Source organism: Cololabis saira, chromosome 5, assembly GCF_033807715.1.
Source record: "Cololabis saira isolate AMF1-May2022 chromosome 5, fColSai1.1, whole genome shotgun sequence".
Classification (NCBI taxonomy): Eukaryota; Metazoa; Chordata; class Actinopteri; order Beloniformes; family Belonidae; genus Cololabis; species Cololabis saira.
The window spans coordinates 46,203,571-46,216,636 of NC_084591.1; the positions used below are offsets into that span (position 1 = coordinate 46,203,571).

The following is a 13,066-nucleotide window of genomic DNA, read 5'->3' on the forward strand; positions in this document are numbered from 1 at the left end:
TTTCAGTTGATTTGTAATGAATCCAGAATGTATGACTTTTTTTTTTTTTTTTAAATTGCATTATAGAAAATAAAGAACTTTATCACAATATTTTAATTTTCTGAGACAGTCCTGTACACCTGCTACTCTGCTGCTCTTCACTCACCTTCACATGATTACAAGTTTACTGCCGATTTATTGGCCGACTAGGGGCATGTGACGCCTACCTACAGCGTACGCTCTGCGTCGATTAACGCGGACCAAAATTTAAAGCACCGTACGGTGCGCGTTGCTGCGTAACCTACGCACGTCGTTTTAACGCAGAACCATAAATCAGCCTGATCCAGATTCAGCAACAGAATAAAAGGATACGTTTCCTGGAGGGGGATCCCCGGTTCTCCCCGGGTCCGTACCGGCCCGGGGGGGTTCTGTTGTTCCCCGCCAGCCCGCCCCGGCTCCAGGCCCCGCGGCCCCCGTTGGGGACGCCCCGGGTCCTGAACCGGCCCAGGGCCCCGTGGCTCCGCTCCCAGAAGTTGGAGCGGGGACTGAGCCCCAGCAGCCCCAGCTCCCCCGGGCCCTGCGGGACCGCGGGGGGCCGGTCCGGCCCGCTGGGCCCGCACTGCTGCCGGTGGCTGAGCGGGAACGGGCCGTGGATATGAGGGGGGTTATTGTACGGCATTAACAGACGGAAGTCCTGCGGCTGGTGGCCCAGCAGCGGCCGCATGTTGTGCGGGTGTTGTCGGGGTTTCCTGGCCCGGGAGTTGCAGCCCCCCCGGGCCCGGGCCCGGCTCCCTTCCCCCCGCCGCGGCGGAGCCCGCTCCTCGGTCTCATCGTCGCAGATCTCTCCGTCCTCCAGCTCCCCGTCCTCCGCCGGGGGCCGGCTGCTTGTGGCTGGATCCATGTCGAGGTGGGAGCAGTAACCTTTGCCAGCTTTAATGCTGGCAAATAAACTCACCGGGCGGCCACAGAGACATACATTCCTTGATGTTTCGCTCTGGATCCTCGAGATCAGTCTAGTGAGCTACACTGCTACCACGGCTACCACGGCTAACAGATACCGCGAGATTGGACGAGAATCCGCGAGACTGACAGCAGGCTAAATAAGGAAGCGTTGAATACCGACGTCTGATACGTTATCAGTCATGCTTAAAGTCCAATGGGTGAGAGCAAATTGTATGGTCATCAACTAGAGCAGGTCAAAGTTATCTAGGGGTCGTATTTGATGAAAAACTGACATGGAAAGAACATATACAAAGTTTAGTAAACAGGTGTAAGAGGGTGAATAACCTGATGAGGTGCTTAATTCTACTAATTCCTCTGCACTCCACAAAAAAGGCCAGAGCAGACTCTATCTGCTCAGGAGGCTGAGGGCTTTTGGTGTGCAGGAAACACTCCTGAAAACATTTTATGACACTGTGGTGGCATCAGCCATTTTTTACGGAGTGGTCTGCTGGGGCAGCAACATCACAGCTGCAGACAGAAGGAGGCTGGACAAAACCATCAAAAGGGCCGGCTCTGTCGTGGGCTGCTCTCTGGACACAGTGCAGGTGGTGGGAGAGAGGAGGATGATGGCTAAGCTGTCATCCATGATGGAGAAGGACTCCCACCCCATGAAGGACCTTCAGAGCGCTGGAGAGCTCCTTCAGCGACAGGCTCCTTCACCCTAGGTGTGTGAAGGAGCTACAGAAGGTCCTTCCACCCTGCAGCTGTGAGACTACACAACCAGCACTGCTCCCAGTAGACCACATAAATAAATAAAATAAAATAAATTCTTCCCTTAGTACTCCCACAATGGGGAAATTCTTTCTCTGCATTTAACCCATTTTCTAGTTGAACTAGTAGCAGTGGTCTGCCATGCAATGGCACGGCGCCCGGGGAGCAGTAAGGGTTAAGGGCCTTGCTCAGGGGCCCAAGGTGGTTGACTTTTGGTTGCAATCCAGGGGTCAACCACCTTGGGCCCCTGAGCAACCTGACAATAAATATACAAACCGGAAAATAATGTGCAATATCATTCACTGCAACGTGCAATTATCTAAATATCCATCTGTAAATATCCGTCTGTTATCTTATTTTATATGCCCTCACTCACTCACTCATCTTCTCCCGCTTTATCCGTTACCGGGTCGCGGGGGCAGCAGCCTCAGCAAGGATGCCCAGACTTCCCTCACCCCAGACACCTCCTCCAGCTCTTCTATTTTATATGCCAGTATTTTTTATTTTTATTATTATTGTATATACCAGTACTGTTTATAGTGTGTCATACTCTGATATTTATTATTGTATTATTATTATTTCTATTAATGCCTCTTGTTTTGCACTATCCCCTTTGCTGCTGTACACTGCGAATTTCCCCGCTGGAGGACTAATAAAGGAATATCTTATCTTACCTTATCTCTTAAGAGGGTGAATAACCTGATGAAGTGCTTAGCAGGACGAGAGTGGGTAGCAAGCAGGAAAGCAATGATAACCATCTACCAGGCATTGATGAGATGTAGAGTAGATTATGCCAGTGTGGCATACATGTCGGCTGCGGAAAGTCATTTAAAGAAGCTGGATGCAGAACAGGCGAAAGCTCTGCGGATATGCAGTGGAGCTTTCAAAACATCTCCACTAGCAGCTCTACAGGTTGAGATGGGGCAAGAGCCATTAAGATTAACAAGACTGAAGATCATGCTTGAATACTGGGTTTATCTGCAGGGACACAAACAAACACATCCAGTAAAAACTGTAGTAGAGGAGTGTGCACAACATCATAAAACTAACCTTTGGAACTTGGCATGGATTGGAAATGCAAGAGCTGAGCAAATTGGTAATAATATGAAATACATAAGAAATAGAGACTCCTCCATGGATGTTTCAGGAGCCATCAGTGGATTTTGTAATACAAAACAGGATCAAAAATAGGAAATCGAGAGCAAGGGATATAGGTGTATTGGTGCAAAAATATATAGAACTAAAGTATAAAGATAAATTATTGATTTTTACAGATGGGTCAAAAGACCCAAAAACCGGGCGAACAGGGGCAGCGGTTTTCACTCCACAGTACAAAATAGAAATGAAGGAGAGAATAACAGACCATGCATCAGTTTTTACAGCTGAATTAGCAGCTTTTAGAATGGCAATTAGGTGGTTTAAAAGTGCTAATGAGATGCATGGGTTGGTGGCCTCAGACAGTGGTGCAGCATTGCAAAGTTTAAAAAACATGAAGTCATGCAGACAAGACCTAGTGCTGGAAATTCACCAGCTGATACATGAAATGCATAGTAGGGGGAAAAGAGTTAGTTTTGTGTGCGTCCCAGCTCATGTACGGGTGGAGGGCAATGAAGAAGTGGACATTCTGGCAAAGCAGGCACTCAGATCAGAAACAGTCAAAATCAATATTCCGATAGGGAAATCAGAAGGGAAGTCAATCATTAAAATGCAAATACAAAAGGTATGGCAAGAGAATTGGGACTCAAATGAGACAGGAAGACATTTGTATGGCATTCAGAAGCAAGTGGGAGAAGAACAGATACTGTGCATGAACAGGAAGGAGGAGGTGGTCATCACTCCACTCAGACTGGGACATACAGGGTTAAACAGCACATTATATATGATTGGGAAACATCCTACAGGCCGTTGTAGTCATTGCAATCAAAAAGAAACAGTAGAGCATGTTATGGTGGAATGTAAGGAGTATGAGAGGGAGAGGAGAGTATTAAAGGCAGAATTGAGTAGGGGAAAAATAGGTTTTACGATAGGTAAGTTGTTGGAAAGGACATAATTCATTAGAAAGCATGAAAGGAAATTCCTTAAAAGAACAGTGTTAATGGAGAGGATTTAGGTTTTGTTTTATTTTGTTTGATTGTTTTTTTTTAATTCTATTGTCAACCTTATTTAGTCTGTAACTGTCAATCAAATGTTCCACACTCCAGTCCAGTAGGTGGCGGTAAATGCACCTTTAAGTTGATGCCAGCCGCCATTAAACTCCTAAAAGAAGAAGAAGAAGAAGAATGGGTGAGAGCAGAGCAGTGGATAACCCCCACTAACACAATATTAGTAGAAGCAGGAGAGACACCACTGGACTTAAGAAGGGAAAAACTGACACTTGCATACTTGGTAAGATTAAAAGGGAGTGGGGAAGGAAACCTTGCAACAATGACATTACAGGACTGTTGGGAATATTCTAAATTCCAGAGGCATGGGCTTGGGTGGTCAAGGGATGAAAGACTGAGAATATATGGAATGGAGACATTAGAGTTCACTAAGTACACACCGATGAGTAATAATCCTCCTTGGCTCTTCCCAGAAGCAAAGATAGTCATGAACATACTGGATCAGAAAAAAGAATGGAGAATGAATGAAGTAGGAGTCAAAGTGAGTGTATACTTGAAAAATAGTTATCACAACTACCTGAAAATATACACAGATGGGTCAAAAAATCTAAAGGATTATGTGGGAATAGGTGTGTATATCCCTGAGTTCGATGTTAATATCTCCAAAAGATTATCCAACCAACTATCAGTATACACAGCAGAAATGGTGCAGTCTTTATTGGGTTACAGTGGGTGGAAGAGGTCAGTCCTGATAAGGGGGTGGTTGCACAGACTCAATAGCTGTATTAGAAAGTATAAAATCAACAAAAACTTGCAGAGAAGACTTACTCATAGATATTTATCATAGTTTATTAAGAATACACAGATGTGGCACAGACATACAGTTCTGTTGGGTACCAGCACATGAGGGAGTAACAGGGAATGAGGGTGCTGATAAATTAGCAAAAATGGCACTGCAAAAGGAAATAACATTACCAGTTCCACTAGGAAAAGGAGAAGGTAAAGCAGTAATAAAGAAGAAAGGAATGGAAATATGGCAGAAAAGGTGGGAGGAAGATCAGAAAGGACAGAGATATCACAAAATACAAAAGACTATAATAACAAAGAATTATACAGAAAGGAACAGAAGGGGAGAAATAGTCATACCAAGACTGAGAACTGTGGAGTAAAAGAAAACAGTGAACATAATATTCTAATGTATTGTAACAGATATGAAATAGAAAGAGAACGGCTACAGGAAAAAGTGAGAGAGGCAGGACGTGAGTGGAATTTGAGGGGGATACTGGGAACAGAGGGAGAAAGAGGGGGTTGAAATCACCAGAAAGGCACTAATTAATTTCTTAAAAGACACTAGGCTGATAAATAGAATTTAGAAACAGGCTAAATGAAATGATCTTACACACTCTTGTACAGTAGGTGCGGTATGCACCTTAAAGTTGTTTGCGATCCGCCAATAAAACAGAGAAGAAGAAGAATCTTCTTATAATATAATGATCTGGTGCAATGCATCTCTTGTGTAGCTACATGAGATTAATGTAAGCGATTTATTAATACTCCCTTACATTGGACAATGATAAATGATGGTTTTCAGTTAAATATTTGATGATCCAGATGTATTGACATCTGTATTACAATGCTGCACATGTTTATCAGTCTGTGGTCAGTGTGTTTTATGCCGCATCTGCTGGGGAGGAATCAGACACAAATACAGTCTGATGTATTTAAATGATGAATGTGACAATAAGAGCAAGTGTCTGTGAGAACAAGTAAAATAAAATTAAAAGACAATGTATGAAATTTGATATGCGATCAAATTGCGATTAATTGCGATTAATTAATTACAAAGCATGTAATTAATTTGATTAATTTTTTAATCAAGTCCCAGCCCTAATTTAAAGTATACAGTGTAAACAGATCTTACAAATCTCCCTGCAGGTTCATTTTGAGGACAACCAGTTCACAAAAAACAAAAAAGGCCAATTCAAGTTACGACCTGATGCTGTGCCTTCCTTATTCATTCTTGGCCCAAAGCCTAAGAGGAAGAAAGTCCCCACACGGGGCGTGAATTCAGCAGTGGTGGATGAAGGGAGCGATGACCACACCTACTGCAAAAGATCACATTTGGGTATGACGCACCGTTAACAACATATCCCATTTATGTAAGCAAAGATAGACTACACTCTAATGCAGCCTTCAGATTATTAGATACAGCATAAAAACAACAGGGGTGGGTGAATCTATGTGACAGACGGACATTTTATTTGTCCCCACAAGGACGTTGATTTGCAGTGGAGGGAACAAAACAAATCATTCTTCATCTATTGCTAATAAAAATGATTTGTTCCACATGAGTATACAATTTTGTTTAATTGGAGTGTAGTGTACCCTTAAACAGGAGATGAGATAGGTGCTAATGTAAAGGGAGGATAAATGCATATTAACTGCAACAACACCTGATAATGATGCTTATTATTATTATTATTACAGAGAATGAGGGAGAAATTGAGGCAGATGACAAAGATGATAGGGAAGTACCAGGATAAAGTCTGCAGATTGAGGATGAAGGAGAGGTCAGAACGGACTTCCAGGGGCCAGTCAGGCAGAGGCTGCCACTGAAGAAGCCACTGTGATGGGCCAGGTGATCCAGGGACCAGGTGATCCAGGGACCAGTGTGCTGGGGGCCAGTCATTACAGAGCAAGTGTGGAGGACCTAAGAAAGAGACTTAGGATGGAGACACTCCTAAGAAAGAGAGCAGAGAGGGCCTTTTAACAACAAAAGAGAATAAATTCAGGATTGATAAAGAAGTACAATTTCATTCAAAAAAAGTTCAAATAAATTTTTAACAGAGACCAAATTCAACAATTACCGTAGAAAGACAGAAGAAAGGTGGGATACACTGGAGCAATGAGACCCTGAAAAAAGCAATCAAAATTCGGTTTACTGCTGGCCCAACGGGTTACAAAACTTTACAAAAACTGCAAATTCCACTGCCTGACATCAGGACATTACAACAAAGAATGCAGTATGTTGAAATGGAACCTGGAGTGTTGGGGGAGGTATTCAACATGCTGAAGCTTAAGGTCAGTGGCATGAATAATATGGAGAGACAATGTGTACCCACACTGGATGAGATGGCCATCAGCCCAGGCGTGGAGCTGCACATGGGAACAGGGAGACTGTTCGGCAATGTGACACTCCCCGGTCACACAGGGCAGGCAACTCATGCCTGCGTGTTTATGCTGGCTGTAATAACTACACGCTGGAAGCAAATTGTTGCTTACCACTACAGTAATTCTACTGACGGCACAGTTTACCAGCCCATCATCATTGCCATCGTAGAGGCTGCAGCATCTGTAGGGCTTCATGTGACCAACGTCACCCCTGACATGGGGAGTCCCAACAGAGCAATGTGGAAGTCATTTGGGGTAACCTGCTTCAAACCACACATACCCCATCCTGTTGAGCAACACAAGCGGCTCTATTTCACGGCTGATGTTCCACCATCTTGTGAAGAATTTGAAGAGTTCCCTTGTCCGTGGGGACACCATCACCATTCCACAAGACGTGGTGGACAAGGAGCAGCTGGGGTCCAGCGTGGTGTCTGTTGATCCCTTGAATGATCTTGTTTCCTTCCAGGAGAGCATGACACTTAAGTTGGCACCAAGTCTGTGTCGAGGCATCCTGGAGCCTACCCATTTTGAAAAAATGAAGGTTAGTGGTTAGTTCTGCCATGCAAGGTAACGAGTGCTGCCCTGAGGTACCTAGTGGAGGAGGAGCAACGACCACAATCCTACCTTGTGACATCATGGTTTTTGGAGAAGGTGGACCACTGGTTTGACCTCATGTCATCTCGTAATGTCATGACAGCGTGTCATGACTATGATAAGGCCATCTGCTTCCTCCAGGATAGCATACACCATTTTCGGAGCCTGAAGATCGGTCACAAGGGCAGCTGGAAACCAGTCCAGACAGGACTAGTGATGTCCACAACAGCGATCCTGGAGATCCAGCAAGACCTGTGATGAAGCAGCTTGGCCCCCTGCAGGGGCAGGTTGCCCAGTCCTACCCCCTACAGGGCTTTGAACTGGACTCAAGAACTTTTGTTGTGACTCCAATTTCCTACCCCATGTGAAGGTCCCGACACCTCGGAAGTTGGCTCAAACAGACAACTGGACTCAACAACTTTTGTTGTGACTCCAATTTCCTACCCCATGTGAAGGTCCCGACACCTCAGAAGTTGGTTCAAACAGATTTGAATCAACGAGAGCACCCTATGGGGTGATTTGGAGGTCTGTGACAGTCATGACAAATGTCTGATAATGACATTTGGCCCGAGTCACATCCGACTGTAAATTACTTTTTGTCTCTCGCCTGATTGGTGTATTCTTGCTTTAACTTCTTGTATAAAAGCTTGTTTCAATTTCACTCGGTGTCAGCCCACCGAACAAGACACTGTCTGTATCTGTCTGCTGAACGCCGGCTAGAATAAAATCTCTCATCACACAGCGGACTCTTGAACTGGACTTTGTAATATTCTTCAACAATTTGGTGCCGTTGACCCGGATGACAATAGACCTTCGATGGAAACTCCTGTTCCAGAACAACGGCGCAATCAGCGACTCTATCTAAAATTTTAGAGGTTAAGGGATCCACTTACAAAATCCCAAATTATTGTTGCTGAGTTGTTGTCGAAAGTCTGTGAATTGGAGTGCCGGAGAATGGTTGACGTCATCCTGAGATTTTAGGTAAGTCCGCTGTGTGGTTGTGAAGGTTATATTTTTTATTATTATTTTGTGTTATTGGGAAGGTTATTGTAGAGATGTTTTAGGAATGCTGACAATTTCATAACACTTGAATTTGATTGTGTTGTGAGAATGTTCTGCTTCTCCTGCCTTAAGAATCTGACTCGCTCTTCTAAAAAAAGGTTTAATATCTCGGATAACATTAAAGAGAGAAATGGCGCCATGGTTGGTCTGGTACCAATAAAAAGATAGTCCAGGGGGACTATTCTTATGCATATGCAGGACGTGGGGTCCGTAAGTGTTGGAACACTGATATATTTGTGAGAAATAGACATACTGTATGTAGAGAAACTGCCTTTTTATTTTATAAGTGGGGATGACACGCTCTCCCAAAATGAGGTATATTTAATTTCTGCAAGAATCGACTCGCTCTTCTTTGCATCAACAGGAATGATTTATATGCTCAGGTAGACTGATAGTTGGAAAGTTTTTGGAAAGTTTTTCAGTTCTTTAAATACATGTATGGTAATCACGGTACCGATAGTTTTATTTGTTAGTTTTGTTTGTTACTTAGTTAGTATTAAATTGTTAAAATAACTAAAAAGCACTTCACACTCCCTCAGATTTTTGGAGGGATGAAGGTAGACGCCGTAATGCAGAATCCCAAATAGCTTCGCTTACTGATCTAAATAAAAAGCTGATGGCTCTACTACAAGGATTTAAAAAACACAACGCAGACGAAAAATGAAATTAGAGAACCAGTTAAATGATAAAATCAAAACCTTTATCCGGTGAAACTGATTAAAGAATCAAATGACGATGACACTTCTGAGGACGACTGGATTTTATAAAAATCCAAGATCTGTTGCCTACAAAATTTGGAGCCAAATAATGGTAAGAGATTTTAAATTAATAAACAAAATGGCTAGAGGAAACAGCGGTTAAACTAACTTTGCCACATGATTTGAAAAGTAAAGTACTTGATGCGCAAAGTACTTGATGCTTGTAGAATTCCCTTTTAATCCCACAGCTGTTGCCAAAATCACACCAGAGCAAGCTCAGACTTTTTTTCACAGTATTTATTGCCTTAACAGTTCAAAGGGAAAATTGATAATCCCAGGGAACTTTATGCTAAAACAATTTTGACAGCAAAAGAGAATTGTGGTCTGTCACGAGATCAGATTGATGGATTCCCTCCAGGGTACATGCAAAATATATATTTGCTAATTGCCCTCCACAAAGGGTAGGCCTGGATAACGCAAAAAAAAAAAAAAAGAATCTGAAATGTATGAAAATACTAATGTCTTTTTCAAAAGTGTTTCCTACACAGGTTGAGCGCTGAGAGGAGGCGCAGAGGAAACAGCCAATGATCGGCTCCCATTGGGGTGAGCCAAATCAGAGCATCCCAATTTACATAATCTTATCCTGCCTATGGTAACTTCATCATGTAAGTGCATGGAAATCTGTCTGTGGCCTACTATAACGTCTCTGAATGCATGTATAACTAATCTCTAACTAGAGGTGTCAAGTAACGAAGTACAAATACCTCATTACCTTACTTAAGTAGAACTTTTGGTTGTGTATGCTTCACTGGAGTAATTATTTTTCAGACGGTTTTTACTTTTACTCCTTACATTTTCACGCAATTATCTTTACTTTTTACTCCTTACGTTTTAAAAACAGCCTTACTCTATTTCATTTCGGCCTTTAAAAAAACTATCCAGTTAAATTGTGCCATCCGGATAGAGTGAATTTGGTTGTGGTTGGATGAGAAGTATAAACATATTTGGTTTGTACGTGTCTGGTCTCTGAAACACATGTTAATGCTCAATAATGCACATATATGGTTCTTTAATATATTTGCATTATACTAAGATGCATTCATTTTCAATGGCTTTTAGCCTTAATGGTTTTTCCCCGCTTATATTACTTTTACTTTTATACTTTAAGTACTTTTGAAACCAGTACTTTTATACTTTTACTTGAGAAAAAAAATAAATAAATAAAAATAAAAATAAATAAATTTTGAGTTGATACTTCAACTTCTACAGGAGTATTTTTGAACTCTAATATCTATACTTCTACCTGAGTAATGAATGAGAATACTTTTGACACCTCTGTCTTTAACACTCGTCCTGACCTTTCCTGTTTTCCTCACTGACGGCTCTGCTTATAAAAATGGAATACCATACGCAGGTTATACAATTTGTGATAATTCTTAATTGTTGAAAGCGCCCTCCTCCTCCAGCTCCACCCAAGTAGATGAAACTATATACTGATCAAAAGGTAAAACTGTTACAATCTATACAGATTCCAGATATGCTTTTGGTTGTGTATATTGTATTTTATAGATTTTATATTTTGTGGGCGAACCAAGGATTTATTTCATCCTCGGAGATAAATGTGGTTAATTGATTGGTGAACTGTTACAAGCCTGTCAACTACCTTCATCTATTGCTTTGTTAAATGTGAAGCCCACACCCAGTCCAACCCTGTTTTCACTAGTCAATGCTTCAGCTGACCATGCAGCAAAAGAAACTGCCAAATTTGGCTTACCTGTCTATGTAAAACTTTGCCCTTCTATACCCGCTAACGACCTGGTTTCTCCTAATGATGTAGCTCTCCTACAAGAAGACTACTGAGGTGAAGAAAAAACGGATTGTAGCATTCCCATGGTTGTAAAAATGTAAATAATTTGTGGGTCAGCAACGACGGCCGCGTTGTGAAACCCACATCCTTGTACGCGTAAATAGCATGCATGTCGCATAGCTGATCACAGTTAGCAATCACAGATGAGCAAAAGGGGGAATGTGTCAGATAGTGTTGAAAGACTGATAAGCTCCAAGATTTGCATCCTATAAAAATATTGCAAACATTATCAACACTTCCCCCCACCGTGATTTTTTTTGAAGCTCTGCAAATAGACATTATGTGAGGGATATGAAATTATTCTTGTATGAAAATGTTCATGTATGAAAATGTTTTTGTATGTGCAGAGAATTTTAAACTGGACTTAAATGGCCAATGTTGACACCTGTTAACACCCATTAGGAAGCACAAAACTCACGCCTCATGAAAGGATTATGGGTAGACCTATGACCATACAAAGCAATTCAGTTCTGTATATATGAAGAAGATGGACTTCCATGCCATGGATGAATCCATGATATCATTCTGTTGTACTCTAAACTTCTGCTGTTCAGTCAATCCACAGAAAAGTAAAAGCTGTCCAGTCTCTTCTTAGTGGCAAACCATGCCACAACCCGGAGACTGGGTTTGTGTCGGAGAGGGCCTCGGTGGTCCAGGGCTCAGCACGTCCTGCACCACCGACACTCAAGGGTGGGGGGCGCTGGCCTGGTTCCACGCGTCCCACTGCGGGAGCATAGCTCCTCGACCATGCACCGGAGACCGGCCGATTCCTTCTTCTTTCTGTGGTAAAGGGAAAGCCCAGCTCCAACACCCAGGACCTCCACGACTGGTGGAGGAGCGGAGGAGCGGAGGAGCAGAGGAGCAGCACAGGCCCCGCAGACCCCCACAAGCGAGACAATTATGGTGTAGCATCGAGATGTGACTCCACATACTCTCCTTCTGAAGAACCGCTTGTTAAGCCTAAAACAAGCCAAAAACCACTGCCCGATTCGATTGAGGATTCGGCAAGGACCGCAACAGGGGGCATGCCGATGCTCTCACGGGAGATGGCTGCTCTAGGGATGATGGCCTTGCGGAATCGTGCTACATTGGACTACTTACTAGCTTCTCAAGGGGAACTTGTGCTGTCATTAAAACTGAATGTTGTACATTTATACCCGCAATGCCACAGTCCAAGAAATAACGCATCACTTGAAAGACATTGCTAAAACGTTACATACAACTGTCACAACTAGTTTTTTGATTGCTTTAAAGAACAGTTAGGACACGTTGGTTACTTGATATTTGAATTTGTTTTGTTGGCTTGTTGTTATTTGACTTCTGATCACATGTTTAAGGTTCACTTGCAAAATATGCATCACTACTCCACTGTAATTCAACAAAAAGAGAAAAAAAAAAAAAAAAAAAAAATTGTGAATTGATGAAGCAGCTTGGCCCCCTGCAGGGGCAGGTTGCCCAGTCCTACCCCCTACAGGGCTTTGAACTGGACTCAAGAACTTTTGTTGTGACTCCAATTTCCTACCCCATGTGAAGGTCCCGACACCTCGGAAGTTGGCTCAAACAGACAACTGGACTCAACAACTTTTGTTGTGACTCCAATTTCCTACCCCATGTGAAGGTCCCGACACCTCAGAAGTTGGTTCAAACAGATTTGAATCAACGAGAGCACCCTATGGGGTGATTTGGAGGTCTGTGACAGTCATGACAAATGTCTGATAATGACATTTGGCCCGAGTCACATCCGACTGTAAATTACTTTTTGTCTCTCGCCTGATTGGTGTATTCTTGCTTTAACTTCTTGTATAAAAGCTTGTTTCAATTTCACTCGGTGTCAGCCCACCGAACAAGACACTGTCTGTATCTGTCTGCTGAACGCCGGC

The 13,066-nt window shown here is 42.8% G+C and overlaps 1 protein-coding gene across 2 annotated transcripts in view; it reads right to left on the minus strand.

The window, feature by feature from the left end:
- The window catches only part of LOC133444472 (zinc finger C3H1 domain-containing protein-like), a 36,892-nt gene extending 35,853 nt beyond the window's left edge, over positions 1–1,039 (minus strand). For both annotated transcript variants that reach the window (XM_061722285.1, XM_061722284.1), the window contains exon 1: positions 352–1,039. In XM_061722285.1, coding sequence (XP_061578269.1) covers positions 352–880 — 529 coding nt within the window. In that variant the 5' untranslated portion in view covers positions 881–1,039. The remainder of the gene's footprint in view (positions 1–351) is intronic.
- Positions 1,040–13,066: the final 12,027 nt, after the last annotated feature.